The sequence below is a fragment of the Grampus griseus genome (genome assembly GCF_964374135.1).
Source record: "Grampus griseus genome assembly, chromosome: 16".
NCBI classification, from domain to species: domain Eukaryota; kingdom Metazoa; phylum Chordata; class Mammalia; order Artiodactyla; family Delphinidae; genus Grampus; species Grampus griseus.
In genome coordinates, this window is record NC_139010.1 from 85,652,696 (window position 1) to 85,670,654 (window position 17,959).

General features: G+C 49.8%; 1 protein-coding gene across 3 annotated transcripts in view; it reads left to right on the forward strand.

The window, feature by feature from the left end:
- Positions 1–17,959, forward strand: part of INPP5A (inositol polyphosphate-5-phosphatase A) — a 180,258-nt gene that overhangs the window by 49,114 nt on the left and 113,185 nt on the right. For all 3 annotated transcript variants that reach the window (XM_082674241.1, XM_082674243.1, XM_082674242.1), the window contains exon 2: positions 10,701–10,742. In XM_082674241.1, the coding sequence (XP_082530367.1) occupies positions 10,701–10,742 (42 nt within the window). The remainder of the gene's footprint in view (positions 1–10,700; positions 10,743–17,959) is intronic.

The window sequence follows — 17,959 nt, forward strand, 5'->3', positions numbered from 1 at the left end:
GTCTGTTTCCCCTTCTTTTGAAAGATGATTTTGCTGGATACATAATTCTAGGTTGGTGTTTCGGTTTTCTTCTTTCACCACTTGAAAGATTTCACTTCACTCTCTCCTTGCTCACGTGGTTTCTGTTGAGAAGTTCATGTAATTTTCATCCTTGCTCCTCTGTAGATTAGGTGACTTTTTCCCCCTTCCTTCTTTCAAAGTTTCTCCTTGTCTTTGGCTTTCAGCAGTTTGTGCCTAGTTTCAGACATTTTGGTATTTATCCTCCTTGGTGTTCTCTAAGGCTTTTGGATCTGTGGTTTGGTGTATGTCCTGAGTTTTGCAAAGTTCTTGGCCATTGTGTCTTGAAACTTTTCTTCTGCTCTCTTCTCTCTTTCTCCTTCTGCTATTCCTGTTACATGTACGTTTTATCTTTTGAAATTGTCCTACAGTTCTTGGACGTTCTGTAATTTTTTCATTTTTTTAATCTCCACGTTTCAGTTTTGGAAGTTTCTGTTGACGTATCTTCAAGCTCACTAATTGTTTCCTTGGCTGTGTCTAGTCTGTTAATGAGCCCACCGAAGGCATTCTTCATTTTGTTACTGTTTTTGATTTCTAGTATTTCCTTTTGACTCTAAGAGTTTCCATCACTCTGCTTATATTACCCATCTGTTCTTGCATCTTGTCCACTTTTTCCATCACAGTTATTTTAAACCCCCTTTCTGGTAATTCCAAAATCTATGTCATAATTGAGTCTGATTCTGATGCATTTTTAAAAATGTCTTTAGGGAATTCCCTGGCAGTCCAGTGATTAGGACTGTGCACTTCCACTGCCAAGGGCCCGGGTTTGATCCCTGGTTAGGGAACTAAGATCCTGCAAGCTGCTAGGTGCAGCCAAAACATAAATAAATAAGTAAAATAAAATGTCTCCAGACTGTTTTTTTTTTTTTCTTGCCTTTTACTATGCCTTGTAATTTTTTTTTTGAAACCTGGACATGATGTATTGGGTAATAGGGACTGAGGCCTTCAGCATGAGGCAGGAGCTGGACTGTGTTTACTGTTTGCTGTAGTTGTGGTGTCAGAGGCTTCACATCCCCCAGTGTCCTGGTTTTGGGGTTCCCCTAAGTACTCCTCCTACATCTTGCCCCTGTTTCGGCTGGAGTCACTGCCATTGCACTGGAGCCCTCCTGGTGTGGTGGTAAGGAGTGGGGGAAGGAGTGTTCTACAGTCTGTGATTAAATCTCAGTCTGCTAGTGGCCCCGTGTCCCTGGGCTGTGACCCTCACACATTTCTTACTTCCTTCTCCCCATCCCTTAGATGAGGTAGGGAGGCTAGGAGGGGGAAACGTCCTTCCCGCAGGTGGGCTGAGGCTCCGGCAAAGTCTTTCTCTGCCAAGTGGGCTTTGAGAACGCATTGGGTGTATTTCACAAAGGTTACTCTTGCCCTCCTTCTGCCAGAGCCAGGAGGGGATCTTCACCGTGAGCACTCCGTGGGGTGCCTGGAAGTAAAGCCTAGAAAAATGTGCAGGCCTGCTTAGAAGTGTGGTCCCAAGGAGTTCCCCACGCTCATGCTGTCTGCACCCAGCCTCCAGCCTTCCTTCAAAATTACCATCTATTATAAGTCTTCCAGTGATGTTCTGACTCAAGCAGCTTCTCTTCCAGGTCTCAGGGGGGTGGTTTCCTAGCCATTGCAGCTCTCTGATGGGTCCAAGAAAAGACATTGTAAGGATAAGAGTGAGGACTTGCAAGCTCTTTACGTCATGGGTCTGCAGCTGCAAGTTTCTAGTTAACGTTTCGGTTCATTTTAGAGATAATCATTTGATTTTCTTAGTCTTGTTTGTATGGTCGGTTGTATTAGGGGCTTTCCTCATATCGAACCGTCCGTGCATTCATGGTTTATTGCACTTAGTTCTGATTGTGAATTTTCAGTGTGCTGCTGCATTCTTTATGGTAGGGTATTTGCACTGATAGCCATACGTGAGACTGGCTTGAAGTTCCCTCTCTTTATGTATGCTGTCTTTATCTCGTATATATGTCAGTATTACACCCTTTTTTCATGATAGAGACTTTAAAGTTTTTCTTCTTTTTCTGTGACCTAGAGCTGTACTGTCTAATAATGGCTAATTATATGTGACTGTTATACTTAAATTAATCAAAATAAAATAAAAATTAAAAAATTCCATTACTTAGTCCACACTAGCCACATTTCAAGTGGAAATTTAGCTGGTGCCAATAGAGAACATCTTTATGGTCACACGAAGTTTCACTGGGAACGTTCATGAGTTTCAGAGTCAGAGAAGCTTCCCATGTCTCTGAAATCTGCACTGTCCAGGCCAGTGGTCACTAGCCACAGGTGGCTTTTGAGGAGATTTGTATGTGTGGTGTGTTTGTGGTGTGTGTACAGTGTGTGTGCGTGGTGTACTTGTGTGTGTGTGTATGGTGTGTATGTGTTTGTGGTGTGTGTTTGGTGTGTGTTTGGTGTGTTTGTGGTGTGTGTGTGTGGTGTGTGTGGTGTGTGTAGCGTATGTGTATTTATGGTGTGTTTGTGATGTGTGTGTGTAGTGTGTGTTTGTGGTGTGCTTGTGTGTGTGTGTGGTGTGTATGGTGTGTGTGTCTGTGGTGTGTTTGGTGTGTGTGGTATATCTGTGTGTGTATGGTGTGTGTGTTTGTGGTGTGTGTGGTGTGTGTGTGGTGTGTGTGGTGTATGTCTGTGTGTGTATTGTGTGTGTGGTGTGCTTGTGGTGTGCTTGTGTGTGTGTGGTGTGTGTATGGTGTGTGTGTGGTGTGTGTGTGTGTGTGTGTGTGTGTGTGGTGTGTGTGTGGGGTGTGTGTGTATGGTGTGTGTCTGTGTGGTGTGTGTATGGTGTGTGTGTGTGTGTGTGTGGGGTGTGTGTGTGTGTGTTTGGGGGGGTATGTGAGTTGTTGGGCTTCTGACTTACAGTGACTTTTTGCGCAGTAATATGCAGATTAGCCCAATAGCTTTCATGTAAGCTGCAAGTACTTTCCCGTTTGTCATTTGCCTTTTTTTTCCCGTTGTTCATAGTGAATAGTAGTTGTTTCAAATGTTGCTAAACTATTCTGAGAGCTTTCATTGTTTTTCTCTGCCTCAAGCTTTTAAAATTAACAGTTAAAAACATGAAAGTAATGCATGGTAATAATTATAAGCATATTAAAAATGAAGAAAAGAAAAGAAAAAGAAATTGCTTCAAATACAACTACTCAAATTTTGGTGTTTTTTTCTCAGTCTTTTTTTTTACCCTGACAGAGGGTTCAAAGCAGCTGCCCCACAGGGAGGGCCCGCGACTACCTTCCGCTCAGCCGTTCATTCCTCACGGACCCACGTGGGTCTGTGCGCCCTGCGTTAGCCTTGGCTCTCTGGGGACGAAGTGGAGGGCGAGGGTGGCCCGTTGCTGCAGGGTCCTCTGCAGATGGCTGTGCTGGTCTGGTCCTTGCTGTTGGGCTTGTGCGTGGGCACGAAGTATTTTTGTGTTCCTTCCATCTCTGTTAAGGTGTAAACTGCTTCCGTGTTAACATGTGCTCATCAGATGTTGTATTTCTTGGTAAAATACACCTGGCGTAGTATTTATCGTTTTAACCCTTTGTAAACGTACAGTTCATCGGCATTGCGTCCATTTACAGTGCTGTGTGGTCGTCGCCACTGTCTGTGCCCAGAACTTCTTTATCGTCTCGTGGATTTCTTGCTGCTGCCTCCTTCTTTCCTTCAGCAGACACACTACGTGACTTTCTTTATCGATGAGCCGTCCGCAGTACTCTTCTGAAGTATTCTTAATTGTAATTCTCTTATAAATGATGTTGTCGTGAACTTCTTTGTGTGCAGAGCGTTTTTGTTGTTTAGAATTACATTTTTTAGGATCGACGTCCAGAAATAGAATTTCACGTTTGGAAGGAATGAGCATTTTTAACATTTTTCCCAGCCACATTTTGCTAGTTTTTTTCTTATTCTGCAAGGTCATGAGAGCAAATTGAGGGTGTTTAAGAGGTAAGTAAGGTATGTGCTTTCTTCGAATACACACAGAGCCCTGCCTGGCTCACGCTTTGGGCTGAAATGAGAGTATTTCTTTAAGAGCTAGTACGTGTGTTTAGCTTTTATTCTTACTTTAGTGTCTTTAAAAATCACTCTGCACTAGCCAAATATGGGCTGCAGCTCTGAGGAGGCCTCCAGGCCTTGCCGCGCAGAGTCACCAGTTTGTTAATTTAGCCGCTGGGACATCAGCGTGATTGCAGCCCAGCAAGACCTGTTTGGGTGGGGCTCTCTGTTAAAGGGTGCCGTGCTAAGGTAGGTCTAATTTTATAGAAAATTCTGGGATACGTACATTTGAAAAAATCATTTTTGTGTTTGGTCTTGGCAGAAAAGCAGGCGCCTGTGTGTGTGTGTGTGTGTGTACATGCACACGCACTCACGTTTTAATGTGTGAGCATGTATTTTCTAGATATTTGGAACCACGGTGACAAAGCTTTTCCGGTGTTTCCGCTGTACCTTTCCCTTTTTCACGCGGCATCGTGGGAGGTGTGTCAGGCGTGTGCCCGTGTGGCTGTGCCGCTGTGCGCTTATCCAGGACAGGCCCTGGGCGGCATCCACTCTGCTCCTCCAGTAGCAGGAGCTTTCGGTCGCGCTGTTTTGCCTCCTTGAGGGCATCATGGTCTGTTGTTAAACTCCTTACATTCTGTGAGATAAGATTTGCGGTAGATACTTGGATTTCAGACTGTGATTGCAGTTGCAACTTTCAAGAATTTAGTGTTTTTCCACACATCTTCAGGAACGCATTAAGAAAGGGAAACAATAGGGCTATGTGCTGGGTGGGGACGTTCTTATCTGTAGAGTTTAAAAATTATGTATTATGTTGGCATTGCAGACCGTCTTCTCATTCTTACTTTTGTTTCCAGTGTTTGCCCTTTGATGTGTGTTGTGTGGTCACGGTACGTGGTGGCGTTGTGCTGTGTTCGGCAGCCCCAGAGTTTTCTGTGTGTCTCCATCAGGTGGGCCTATGGGACTTCCCTTTCTTATCACTGGGCTTGAAACTTTTTTTTTTTAAATCAAATAAGAGTAAAATGCAATAACGCACCTAGAACAGCTCCAGAGACTGCTGAGCCGCAGCCAGGGGCTTTGCTCCAGTGGCGCTGCAGCGACTCCAGACGTGTTTCTCTTTAGTTTTGTCGTGGTCGGATGCACGTGACATACGACTTACCACGTGACCCAAGTGCCAGGCTCAGTGGCATCAGGTACATTCACATCGTTGTGTAGGCGTCGCCACCATCAGCTCCAGGACTTTTTCATCTCCCGAAACTGACACTCTGCCCCCATTCAACACTCTGCATCCCCTCCCCACCACCCCTGGCCCCCACCATCTGCCTTCTGTCCCTAGGGACGTGACTGCAGTAGGGACCCAGCATGAATAGAGTTATGCGGTATTTGCCCTTTTGTGACGGGCTTATTTTGCACAGCCTAATGTCTGTAGGAGTCATCCATGGTGGAGCACGTCAGAATTTCCTTCTCTTTTGAGGCGGAGTAACAGTGCAGCGTGTGGACGACACCACGCTGTGCTCGTCCGTTCCTCCACCAGCGGCCAGTTGCGCTGCTTCCACCTTTTGGCTGATTGTGAACAACAAATGCTGCTGTGAACGTGGGTGTGCAAATGGCTGCTTGAGTTTCTGCTTTCGATTCCTTTGGATAAATACCCAACGTGGAATTGCAGAATCGTATGGCGAATTCTATTTTGAGTATTTTGAGGGACCACCATACTGTTTTCCAAGGTGGGTGCACCATTTTACATTCCCACCGACGTGCGCGAGGGCTCTGATTTCTCCGCGTTCTCACCAGCGCCTGTTATTTTGTTTATCTATTTTAAGATGATGGGTGTGAAGTGGTACCTCACTGCGGTTTAGACGTGCATTTCCTTAATGGCTGGTGACGCTGAGCATCTTGTCATGCGCTTATTGGCCCTTTTTGCACCTTCCTTGGAGGAGTGTCTATTCCAGTCCGTGCCTCTGTTGAATAGTCATATTTGTCTTTTTGCTGTTGAGTTGTAAGAGTTTTAAAAAATATATTCTGGATGTTAACCCACTATCAGATATATGATTTGCCAGTATTTTCTTACATTCTGTGGGTTGCCTCTTCACTCTATTGATCGTGTCTTTTGATGCACAGAAGTTTTAAATTTGGGTGTAGGCCAGTTTATTTTTTCATTGGTTGCCCGTGCTTTTGGTGTCACGATCCAAGGAATCATTGCAAAATCCAGTGTCACGAAGCTTTTCCCCAACGTTTTCTTCTAAAAATGTTATAGATTTAGGTCTTATGTTTAGATCTTTGATCCATTTTGAGTTAATTTTTATATATGGTGCTAAGTAATAGTCCAACTTTATTCTTTTGTATGCAGATACCCGGTTTTCCCAAAATCATGTGTTGAAATTACCGTGTTTTCCTTATTTTGTGGTCTTGGCACCTTTGTGAAAAATCATTTGACACACATGTGATGGTTTATTTCTGGGCTCTCTTCTCTGTTCCACTGGTCTATACGTCTGTCTTTGTGCCCGTCCCATGCCGTTTTGATGACTGTGGCCGTGAAATCAGGAAGTGTAAGACCTCTAATTTCTTCTTCTTCTTCAAGATTGTTTTGACTATTTATGGTCCCTTGAGATTTCATATGAATTTTAGGATGGGTTTTTCTATTTCTGTAAAAAAAGTAGTTGGAATTTCAGTAAGGATGGCATTGAATCTGAAGATTGCTTGGGATGGTATCAACATCTTAACAGTACTGTCTTCCGGTCCATGAGCTCGGGATGTGTTTCCATTTACCGATACCTAATTTCCTGCAGAAATGTTTTGTAGTTTTCAGTGTACAAGTCTTGCCTTGGTTATCTTATTCTTTTTGATGGTATGGTAGATGGAATTTTCTTTATCTCTTTTTTGGATTGTTCATTGTTAGTCTATAGAAAACCAGTGATTTTTGTGTGTTGATTTTGTGCCCTACGACTTTGCTATAATTCATTTATTAGTTCTAACAGTTTTTTTTTTTGGTAGACTCTTTAGGGCTCACTATATATAAGATCATGTCATCTGTGAACAAAGATAATTTTATTTCTTCCTTTGCAATTTGGATGCCTTTTGTTTCTTTTCTTGCCTAATGCCGTGGCTAGGACTTCCAGAACTGTGTTGAATACAAGTGGTGAGGGTGGGCATCCTTGTCTTATTCCTGATCTTAGGGGAGAAGCTTTCCATTTTTCACCATTGAGAATAATGTTAGCTGTGGTTACTTCAATTTTGAGTGTTAGAATCTATAGGCATTTCCCCCTTAGGTTCCTTTCTGTGCTTTTATGTCTAGGAAGGCTATCTTTCTAGCATAAGGACAGCTATTTGCTTATGTCTTCTTCTGATAGTTTTTCCTGTTTCAAGTTTTTGTGTTTATCTCCTGAAGTCATGTAGAGCTTATTTTGTTTGCAAAGTAAAGAAAAGATCTAATATAGCAGTTTAAAAATAAGCATTGAACTAGTTGACTACTACTGCCTTGGCCCTCACCAGTGTGACATGCCCCATTACTTCCTGCAGCTGCCTCAGTTCTGTACTTAGGAAGGGGGTTGCTGTGTCTTCAAGAGTCTGGGTGCCTTTCTCTGTCAGGGGGTGCGGGACAAGCATGCTAAAATGACTCTCAATTCCTTCACGCTTCCTGCCGAAATAGAATTCTTTTATAAGGTCCCTTTTTGTTTTCCTTAAAGTCTAAGCATTATAGAAAAGTACAAATCATCCCACAACCCAGAAAGAGCCATTGTACATGTGTCCCCAGCTCTCTGTGTGCAGGGCGGTGCAGTGAGCAGGGTGGGCTGAGTGACCAGGGGCCACACAGCACTGCTGTCTTCAGTCCAATGTCAAATTGAATTCTATTGGAATTTTCAAAAGAAAAAAGTACTGGCTTGAGAAAAATGCAAACTATGTCTCTCTAAAATTCTCCTAAGTATATGAAACCTTGAAAACAAACTTTAAGAATTTGTAGTTTGAAAATACATCTTAACTTTAGACCATGTTCGTGAACTGCCTGCTGTAAAGAAATCACTCTTCTGCAGGGGTTCTTTGCTTGCCACCCACCCCCCCACCCGGTATAGATTTAGTATCTGCGTTTTGTCAGGTCTCTGACATCACATCCCTTCACGTCTAGTCCTTAGTCCTGTGCGTAGGTGGACGCCGGGCTCGTCCCCGTGGTCTTCCGGTTTCTGTTTCTGTTCCTGAGTTCTGGGCCTGCGGGTTCCGCATCCGTCTGTCCGTCAGTGACCGGGTTGGTCTTGCTGTCCGTCTTTCCGAATCCCCTTTTCTCAGAATACTGTTCCCTCGCAAGCTTGGTTGGTTTTCCTTCCCTTTTAGGGAAGCATTTGCTCTACATTGGCTTCTGGGCCCTTTGTGTCCCGTTTTCCAGCTCCCTCCTTGGGGATGCCCATTCCTGCTGCTCCGCACCCTCAGGCTCCCGCGCTCGTGGACTCGGGACTGGAAGCTGAATCTCTTTGCCCTCTGTCTCCAGGCCGAGCCCACGAGCTGAAATGCTGGTGGGCCCTCTGTGCCCCCAAACCAGCACCCTTGCCCTCAGCCCAGGACAGGGGTGGGGGGCTGCCCTCCCCTTTCACTCGCCCCTGGTCAGGGCATCTGGGACCTTTGCACTCGAAGTCTTCTTTCTTTGATCACCCCGGGGCCCAAGGCCGACTGACTGGCCATCCCTGCTCGCGTCCTCGCCATGGCGCGGGTTGCCCCGCGTCCCTGGTTCAGGTGGGGGATCGTTCGGGTCGGTGGGAGAGGGGTGCGCGGTGCTCTCCGTGCTCTCAGAGCTGTGCCGCCGTCACCGCCTCCACCCCTCAGCCACACCCGGGACCCGGCAACAGTCTGCTGCCTGTCTCTGCAGACCTGCCTGTTCTGGAGTTCCGTGAACCGGCATCAGACGTCATCTGTCCTTTGGTGACGGGCTTCTTTCACTGAGCACAGCGTTCTTGAGGCTCATCCACGCCGTGGGCCATGTCAGTGGCCGTCGTGTTCTCTTGGACCACGTTTTGTCTCTCCGTGCATGCTGGGCTGGCCTTTGGGCAGTTCCTGCCTTTCGCCTGCCGGGATTCCGTGGCTACAAGTGCTCGTGGCCGAGCCTCTGCTTGGACAAGCGTTTCCACGTCTCTTGGGCGCATCGCTGGGCCAGCCGGCGTTTTGAGGAAGCGCCAGACCGTTTCCCACAGCAGCCGCGCCGCCCGCACCCTCCTCCCCCGCCGCCAGCCGTGTCTGAGGGTCCGCTTCTGTGCAGTCTCCCCAGACTTGCAGGCTTGTCTCTGCGTCAGCGTCCCGGGCTGTGGGGCGGCATCTCGCCGTGGTTCGGGTTTGCGTTTCCCTGACGCCTAGTGATGTTTGGCATCTTCCATGGGCTGTTGGCTGTCAGTCTGTTCAGAGCCTCTGCCCGGTCTTTCCGTGGGCGGCCTGCCTGCTCGTGCTTTTCTTTGCTCACCTGGGAGGGTGACAGACAGAGGCACGGCGTGCCCTCCTCCCCGTGCAGGACGTGGGGGCTGGAGGCTGGGCCCCGGCCCCGAACTTGGCCTTGGAGACTGGAAGGCCCCACACCCGGCTGGACGCTGGCCTCCGTCTCTGTTGCGCGGATGTGTGGAGCCTCCTCTACACCCTCCTGTGTGGTCTGCGAGGCTCTGGTTTCCCAGCCGTTTTCCCTTTGTTCGTTGCTTAGCCTGCAGTGCAGGCTACCTGCCCTCGGGACACACAGAAGCATCAGCGGGCGACAGCACCTCCCGTGTGGCAGCCGTGCACTCTGGCTTCGTGGGCCATGGGTGACGCGTTTGGGCCCAGCCGTGGTCAACCTGGACTCTGGCTCTGGGCCCACAGCCTCGCCGTCCAGAGCTCTGCTCGGATCAGGGGTCTGAGTCCTGAGGCATGGTGGGTGGGGTTTTGTTTTTTTTGTTTCGAATTGTGGTAGAAAACACATAACATTAGATTTGTCATCTTCGCCGTTCTTAAGCGTGGTCCAGCAGTGTCAGGGACATTCACACTGATGTCACCAGATCTCAGGAACTTTTCATTTCCCGTGTCTGAAACTGCACCCACTTGGACGTATGTCCCTGCCGTGTCTCCCGTCCCTGTCCAGGCCTGCCGTGACCTCTAGCACCTTGGCCTCGTTGGGTTGGGTTGGACCATGCCCCTCACTCGGCTGGCTGGCCTGGTGGTCCAGGACCCTGGCAGGCCGTGTGGGAAAAGGCGGCGTCCTGTTTTCTCAGGGACCGGGCACTCTGTGTTGGCTGTGTCCTGGGGTGTCCGCAAGCCCGAAACCAGCACTTGGTGCCGCGTGGCTCTTTCCATGTTCTCAGAGCCTGGCCCAGGCCCCCTGCCGCTAGGTCCTGCCGGACACCCCCGCCTGGCTGCGGGCAGCCCCTCCCAAGCCCCCCACCCCACCCCCCGCCCCGGGGACAGAGCAGGGCTGGAGGTCAGCTCTGGATCCAGGGCTGTGGCACCTGCCCATCACCAGGCGAGGCTTGTCCTCGCTCTGCCCCTTTTCCCTGGACGAGCTGTGGACCAGCTCCCCGTGCAGAATGGGGTCTCCCGAGTGGAGCAGGGTGTCCTCCGCCCCGTGTCGCGCCCTAGCCCCCATGGTGAGGACAGCAGGTGGGCCATCACGTTGGCGTCTGCTCGCGGACGTCAGGGCTGTGTCACTGGCCTGACTGTCTTTTCTTCTTAATTTACAGCCAGAAAACCTCCAGAAGAACTGGCTGCGGGAATTTTATCAGGTAAGAGCCCCGTGGCGGCCGGGCCCGCGGGAGGGGAGCGGCTCACATTGCGAGAGATCACGATTCGTCCTGTGGCCTCGCGCAGGCAGCCGGGGGGTCCCATCCACTTCCCGGTTCCTCCTCGGAGGCCCCTCCCTTCTCAGATGCCCCCACCCCGGCCGGGGTCTCTGGTTGTCGGAGGGGAGGCTGTCGAAAGCTGGCGGGGACATTTGGGTGCCTTTCGGGGCGCCCTGGGTTCTGGGCAGAAAGCACGGTGACCAGCTGGCGGGTGGATGCCGGCCGGAGGCTCTGGGGGAAGCCTGTCGGGACGAGCGGCTAGTTCCCGGCACCTTCTGTGGAGCAGCTGTTGGTTGGGCCCCTCGTCTGTGGTCAGTTCTGTCCTGGATGCCGGGGGGGCCGCTCTGGAGGGATGACAGAGGACTCTGCTCCTGGAACTTGTGCTCCACGGGGACAGGCGAGGAGCACAGCCAGGACCAGCTCAGACGTCCCCCTACGAGGACCAGCCTCGCAGTATCGGGGTCCTTGGCGGCGCGCGTGGGACCCTGATGGGGCGTTGAGAGGCCACTCTGGGAACTGGTGGACGAGTAGGGCATCCCGCTCAGCGGGGCTGCAGGCTGACTGTGGGCCACCAGGAGGCCAGTGTGGCCGCAGAGCCTGGGGTAGGGACAGAGTGACGAGCCCAGCACGTGTGTTCTGTGAACAGGAGGAAGTGTGGATATTGGGGGCAAGCCTCAGGGCTGCTGAGACCCCAGGGGCTGAGGGGTGGCACCTGGCGGGTCCCCTCGGGGGCGCTCGGTGTCCTGACCATCCCATGTGGGACACATGGGCCACTGGGCAGCCCTGGGCTCCTGCCGTCCCTGCTGGCACTGGGGGGTGGCCATCTGTCAAATCTGTTGGTCTGAGCTGTCCACGCCTGACCCCACCAGATGCTCAGACCACTGGTGGGGACAGGGGTGCGGTGCGGGTTCTGCTCCCACCCTGGAGATGCAGCCGGATCCAGAGGGAAGAGTCCAATGAGGTGTGTCTGCCTGGGCTATTTGGAGGCGGGCGGTGGTCTTGGCTGGGAGGGCAGGCGGGTCCCTGGGGAGCATCTGAGGCCCCGGAGGGTGGGGTTGGCAAGAGGCCGTGGCGGGGGTGTCTGTGGTAGTGAGTGGGGCTCGTTTCCCCATCACCTGGGGGTTCTGAGCTCTTCCTTCCCCACATTCTGCCCTGCCCAGGTGCAGAGCTGGCCTCAGGGCCCCGGCCGAAGCCTGGCCTGGCAGCTGTTACGTCAGCTCCAGGCAGGCAGCTGTCCAAGGGGGCAGGGCGAGACCACCTTCCTGGTCGAGGGCTCACCTCGGGGGCGCGGTCCGGCTCCAGCGGCTCCCTCTGCCTGTGGCCGTGGAGAGGCCCTGGTGTGTGGCCGGAGCCATCCGTGCAGCTCTGTCTGTTCCCTGGTCTGTGTTAGTTTCGGCCAGAACAGCTGTCATGTTTGTTCGTTTGTTTTTCATGGCTGGGCCTTGGCAGTGCCCGAGGAGCACAGGGTGTGAGATGTGGTGGGTAGCGGGCTTGGCTCCGGGCTGGGAGGGGTCTTGGCGGTGACGGCCTCAAGGATGCAGGTGGGAGGCCTGTTCGGGCGCTGGGCTGCCCTCGGTGAGAGGCCCCTGGGATCGGTCACGGGGAGCCGACGTGAGACGCCGACTTGACAGGCCCCAGACTGAAGGCGCGGGGCTCACGTCCAGCCTTCCTTTTCCCTCCTGTTCTACTGACGACCTGGAGCCTCGGTGCAGTTAGGACAGTGAGTAGCCGGTGGGCTGGGGGTGAGTTCAGAGGGCGGCGGCTCCACTTTTTGTGAACTCTGACCCCCAGGAAACACAGGCCTCCTCCTTTCTGAGCCTCCTGGCTGCACACTCAGCCGTGTCGGGCTGTTTCCGGAACCAGAGACCGACCGGCGGGTAGGCAGCTTGGTGCTTCTCTCGGGGTCGGTGTGCAGGGCGCCCGCGTCCTTTCTGGAACACTCCGCCTTGGCAAAGGGAATAGAACGTAAGGAGTGATGAGAGCTGCGGGACGTTCTTCCCGGTTTGTGAGCAGAAGCCTCTTGAGGAGGAAGGAATTTCAGTGGCAGTTCTTAAAAGTAAGATTTTAACACAAGCCCCGCCCCCCCGCCTTTCTTGGGCCGACTTGGTCAGTGGGGTGCCCAGCCCCCTGCCCGCAGCCCAGCAGCTGTGGGTCGGGGAGCCGAGCAGCCCCACCCAGCGCAAGGCTGGCGCTGGCCCAGGGCCCAGGGGGCGGGGCCTTGAGACACGGGGAGCTGGGTGGCTGTACTTTTTTAAAAAAAATCCTAGAGTTTCTGTTATGCGGTTATGATATTTTTCAAAGTAGGCTTTTAATGACCTGCTTTTATAAACGGGAGAACTGAATACAACCTTCATGTTTTCTAGAACCCTTGGAGTAATTTTTGCTTTTTTGTCAAACTTGATCACCGTAAAAATGCAGGGACAGGAGGAAATACCGTTTATGTTCCCATCCTTAGTTCTGAACTGAGATTTTCGTGTGCTCTGTCCCGAACGTGGCCACGGCACCAGAGAGGGTGGTCAGCCTTCCAGAAGACGCAGAGCCTGGCCTCACCCCTGCTGGCCTCCCCATGCTTCCCTGCCCTCTGTGCCCATCCCAGCTCTGACCTCTCCCCAGGCCTCAGACTCCTGGAACCATCGCCAGCGACCCTCACCCACTTCCAGGCCAGCGGCAGCCTTGCCAGCCCCCTTCATGGTCCCTCGGGAATCTCCCTCGAGGCCGCCACACCCCCGTCCTTTCTCTGTGAGCAGCGGAGCGCCCTGCAAATGGAAGCCAGGTCCTGCTGCCCTCCTGCTTCCCGTCTCCTGGGCTGAGGGCCCAGGGTCCATGCGGGGCCTCCAGGCGGCCCCACTCACCCCGCTGCCTCCTTCTGCGCCTGCTCTGTTCCCAGGCACGCCTGGGGTTTGGGCCTCTGCCTTGCCCCCCGCCCCACTCTCCTCGTCCTGAGAGGCCCCTCCCGGTCACCCTCTTGGCCTCCCCCAGCCTTATCTTGCCCTGTGGACGCATCACTCTCTGAACTTGTATTCTGCACATGCGGCCTCCACCTCTGCCCCCAAATTCATATGCTGGAGCCTCATCCCCATTGTGATGGCATTTGAGGCGGGTCCTTTGTGAGGTGATTACGTTCAGGTGAAGTCATGAGGGTGGGGCTGTCATGGGATCAGTGCCCTTATACAAAGAGGAAGAGACCATGGCTTGGGAGGTGCCAGCCACCGTGCAGGGTGCTGGGGGCCAGAGGGGAGGGGCCAGACACCCCGCCCTCGGGAACTTCCGCGGTGCTGCCAAGATATAGCCGGAAACGGCCCAGGGTGGCCTAGGGCTGCTCTGGGCTGGGCTGCAGGAACCGGCTTGCAGGGTCCTCAGGAAGGCCCTGGACGAGGCTGCAGCCAGACCTGAGGACGGGCAGGCGCAGCCGTTCTGCCTCTGATGGTCACTAATCCTAGTGACTGCAGGCCAGGTTGGTGGGAGGTCGATTTTAACTTTCCAGTTTACAGAGACGGTGCACTTGGGGCAGGGCCCATCCTGCTGCTGCATCCCTAGAGCCTGGAGTGTGTCTGCACGTGGTGTGTGCTCAGCTCTCAGCTGAACAACCGTGAGGAAACAGCACAAAGCAGTGGAGATAAATAAGTGTCCCCACCCCCATTCTGCCTGTGCTTGATGTCACACCCTCACGTCTAATGTCTGTGTGTCCCGGGGAAAAGGTCCCTTCCTTAGCCAGTCGCAGGTCAGCGCACTTGGACATCTTACTCTTTGTTTGGTAAACTGGGAGATCTTTCTCTGTAGGTTAGTATACACTCTTTTAATGCCTTCAGGGTATTTCATCGAATGGATGGATAGGCCATCATGTTTTAAAGTCATTTTTCTATCAATGGCCCTTAGCTTGTTTCAAGTTTATTGTAATGCTATAGATAAATTATAAAACAGGTATGACGCTGGCTCACATCCAAACATGAAAAATGAGCAAGTATTGATGATTTTCTATTGAGATAATAAATATTTGTTATTTACTAATGAGAGATCCAGTAAGATGTTAGAACTGGTTCAAAGAAGAATCCAAAGAGCAAACATATGGGCTCTGCTGTCTGCGGTGCTGAGACGAATTTGCAGAAGGGATGTAGGACTGGCCAGGAATGAGCTGTGCGCCACCAGACACTGGCATTCTTTTTTTAAAAAAAGATAATAATAATAATAATATTTATTTATTTATTTATTTATTTATTTATTTATGGCTGTGTTGGGTCTTCGTTGCTGCGCGCAGGCTTTCTCTAGTTGCGGCGAGTGGGGGCTACCCTTTGCTGCAGTGCGTGGGCTTCTCATTGCCGTGGCTTCTCTTGTTGCAGAGCACAGGCTCTAGGCACGCAACCTTCAGTAGTTGTGGCACGCGGGCTCAGTAGCTGTGCTCGTGGGCTCTAGAGCGCAGGCTCAGTAGTTGTGGCACACAGGCTTAGTTGCTCCATGGCATGTGGGATCTTCCCGGACCAGGGCTCGAACCCGTGTCCCCTGCATTGGCAGGTGGATTCTTAACCACTGCGCCACCAGGGAAGCCCGACACTGGCGTTCTTGAGGTCAAGAATCTTTGCATCACTGCTGGTGTTTAGAATTCACAGAACTGTAAAACAGCTCAGAGATCATTAAAGACAGAGATAACCCGAACAGGGACAGGGCACCTCTAATCTTTTATGCCCATTTGAAAGTCTTTCACAATTTTCCCTGACAATAACTTAAAGAATAACAGGATGAGTAATATCTTCTTCCAGCTAACATGGAGAAACAGGTACCAAATTTATCCTCCTGCCTTAAACAAATTAAGACCAGAAAACATATATGAAACAGTAGTTTTCAGACCTCAAGCAGCAGGCAGGACTGAGGGGATGAGAAAGGAGCCTGTACTCACCCCAGTTTACAGCCAGAGAGAACTTCTAGGCTAGTGTCCAGCAAGACAAAATTTACAATTTGATGGTTTACAACCAATAAAAAATGACCACGCAGGCAAAGAAGCAGGGAAACAGGACCCTTAAAGAGGAGAAAAGTCAGTCAACGGTATGGCTAGAGGTTTATCAGTTTTATTGACCTTGGAGAACCTGCTTTTGGTTTTATTGATCACGCCAATGTTGTTTTCTGTTTTCTCTTTCACTGATTTCTGCTCTTTATGTTTTCCTTTCTTTTCATCACTTTGGGTTTAATTTGCTCTTCTATATGTAGTTTCTGAAAGGAGAAGACAAGAGTGACCAATTTTAGAAATTTTACATTGGGGAATCATCACTAAAAATCCTGCAGACAATAAAAAGATAGTAAGGGAAATATCATGAACAACTTTTTGCCAATAAATTTGGACACTTATATGAAAGGAAGATGTTTTTGGAAAAACAAAGGATCAAAGCTAAGTCAAGAAGAAATAAATGAGCTCTCTATTAAATTAAAATTCTGCTAAACACTTTCCCACAAAAAAAACTCTCTAGGACCAGATGGTTTCACTGACGAATTCTGTCAAACATTTAAGCAAGAAACAATAACAATCCTACAGAAACTTTTCAAGAAGACTAAAGCATGGGCGATGCTTCTTAACTCATCCTGTGATGCAAGCAGTGCCCTGACAGCAAGGGCAGACAGAGGCGTCACAGAATAAAAAGATAGATCCGTATCCCCCATGGAGTAAATGCCAAAATTCATGGAACTTTAGCAAATCGAATATATGAAACTATATATATATATAAAGATACAAGCGACACAAGCATGCGTATAAACAACAACATATCAAAAAGTTAATGCATTAGTACCAAGGAACAGAAGCCTGATGTTAACATACAAAATTAATAAATAAGATTACGCATGTCAACCTACTGAGGAAGACAAACCACATGATTATCTCGGTAGGTGCACAAAAAGCATTTGCCAAAATTCTACAACCGTCTCTCATGCAAACTCCCAGCAAACCAAGAATAGAGAGGAGCTTGCGCAGGAGCTTCTCTAAGGGCACTACAAACCCCACAGCTGACGCAATGCTTTTTTGCCTCGGGAGTGGGAGTAGAGCAAGGATGCCTGGTTTCACCTCTCTGTTCAGTGTGGCAGTGAAGGTCCTAGCCAGTGCCGCCAGGCAAGAAAGGAAATAGAGCCACACAGATCTGAAACGAGGAGGTTAGACTGTGTCTGGGCCGAAGGCATGACTGGAAATCATGAGGAATCCACAGAAACTTTACTATTACAAATATAAGTCAATTTATTTAGTTTGCAACATACAAGATCAATTTGAAAACATATTTTTCTGTTAGATATGATCACTTATTACAGTAGCACCAAAATGAAATACTTGGGTATAAAGCTAATGAAATATGTTAATGTCTGTACACTGAAAACATAAAACACTGATGAAAGAAATCAGGGAAGATACAAGGAAATGGAGAGGTGTACCATGTTCATGGACTGCGAGACTCAATTATGCTAACATGTCAACTCCACTAACTGATCCACCAGTTTTGCAGTTCCAATCAAAATCTCTGCAGGACGTTTTGGTAGAAGACTGCAAGACGATTCCAAAATGTAAAATGTATATGGCAGAGCAAAGGAACTAGAATAGCCAAAACAGTGTTGGAAAAAAACAGTTAAGTTTAAGGAGTCACACTTTCTGATTTCAAGACTTACTACAAAGCTACTGCAATCAAGACAGTGTGCTTTTGGGAAAAGGACAGAGATATGGATTAATGGAACAGAAAAGAGATGCAGTAACAGACCCACAAATATGTCTAAGTGACTGACAAAGGCTATAAAAAGACTGTTCATTAGATAAGGGACAGTCTTTTCAACAAATGGTGCTGGACCAATCAGACATCCATTTGCAAAAAATTTTTTTTCCATACTTCACACCATACACAAAAATTAAAATACATTGTAGACTTAAATGTAAAAGTTAAAATTATGAAATTTCTAGAAGAAAACTTAAGACAAAAATTTTGTGGATGAGGCTTCCCTGGTGGTGCAGTGGTTGAGAGTCCGCCTGCCGATGCAGGGGACACGGGTTCATGCCCCGGTCTGGGAAGATCCCAAATGCTGCGGAGCGGCTGGGCCCGTGAGCCATGGCCGCTGAGCCTGCGCTTCCGGAGCCTGTGCTCCGCAACGGGAGAGGCCACAACGGTGAGAGGCCCGCGTACCACAAAAAAACAAAAAAA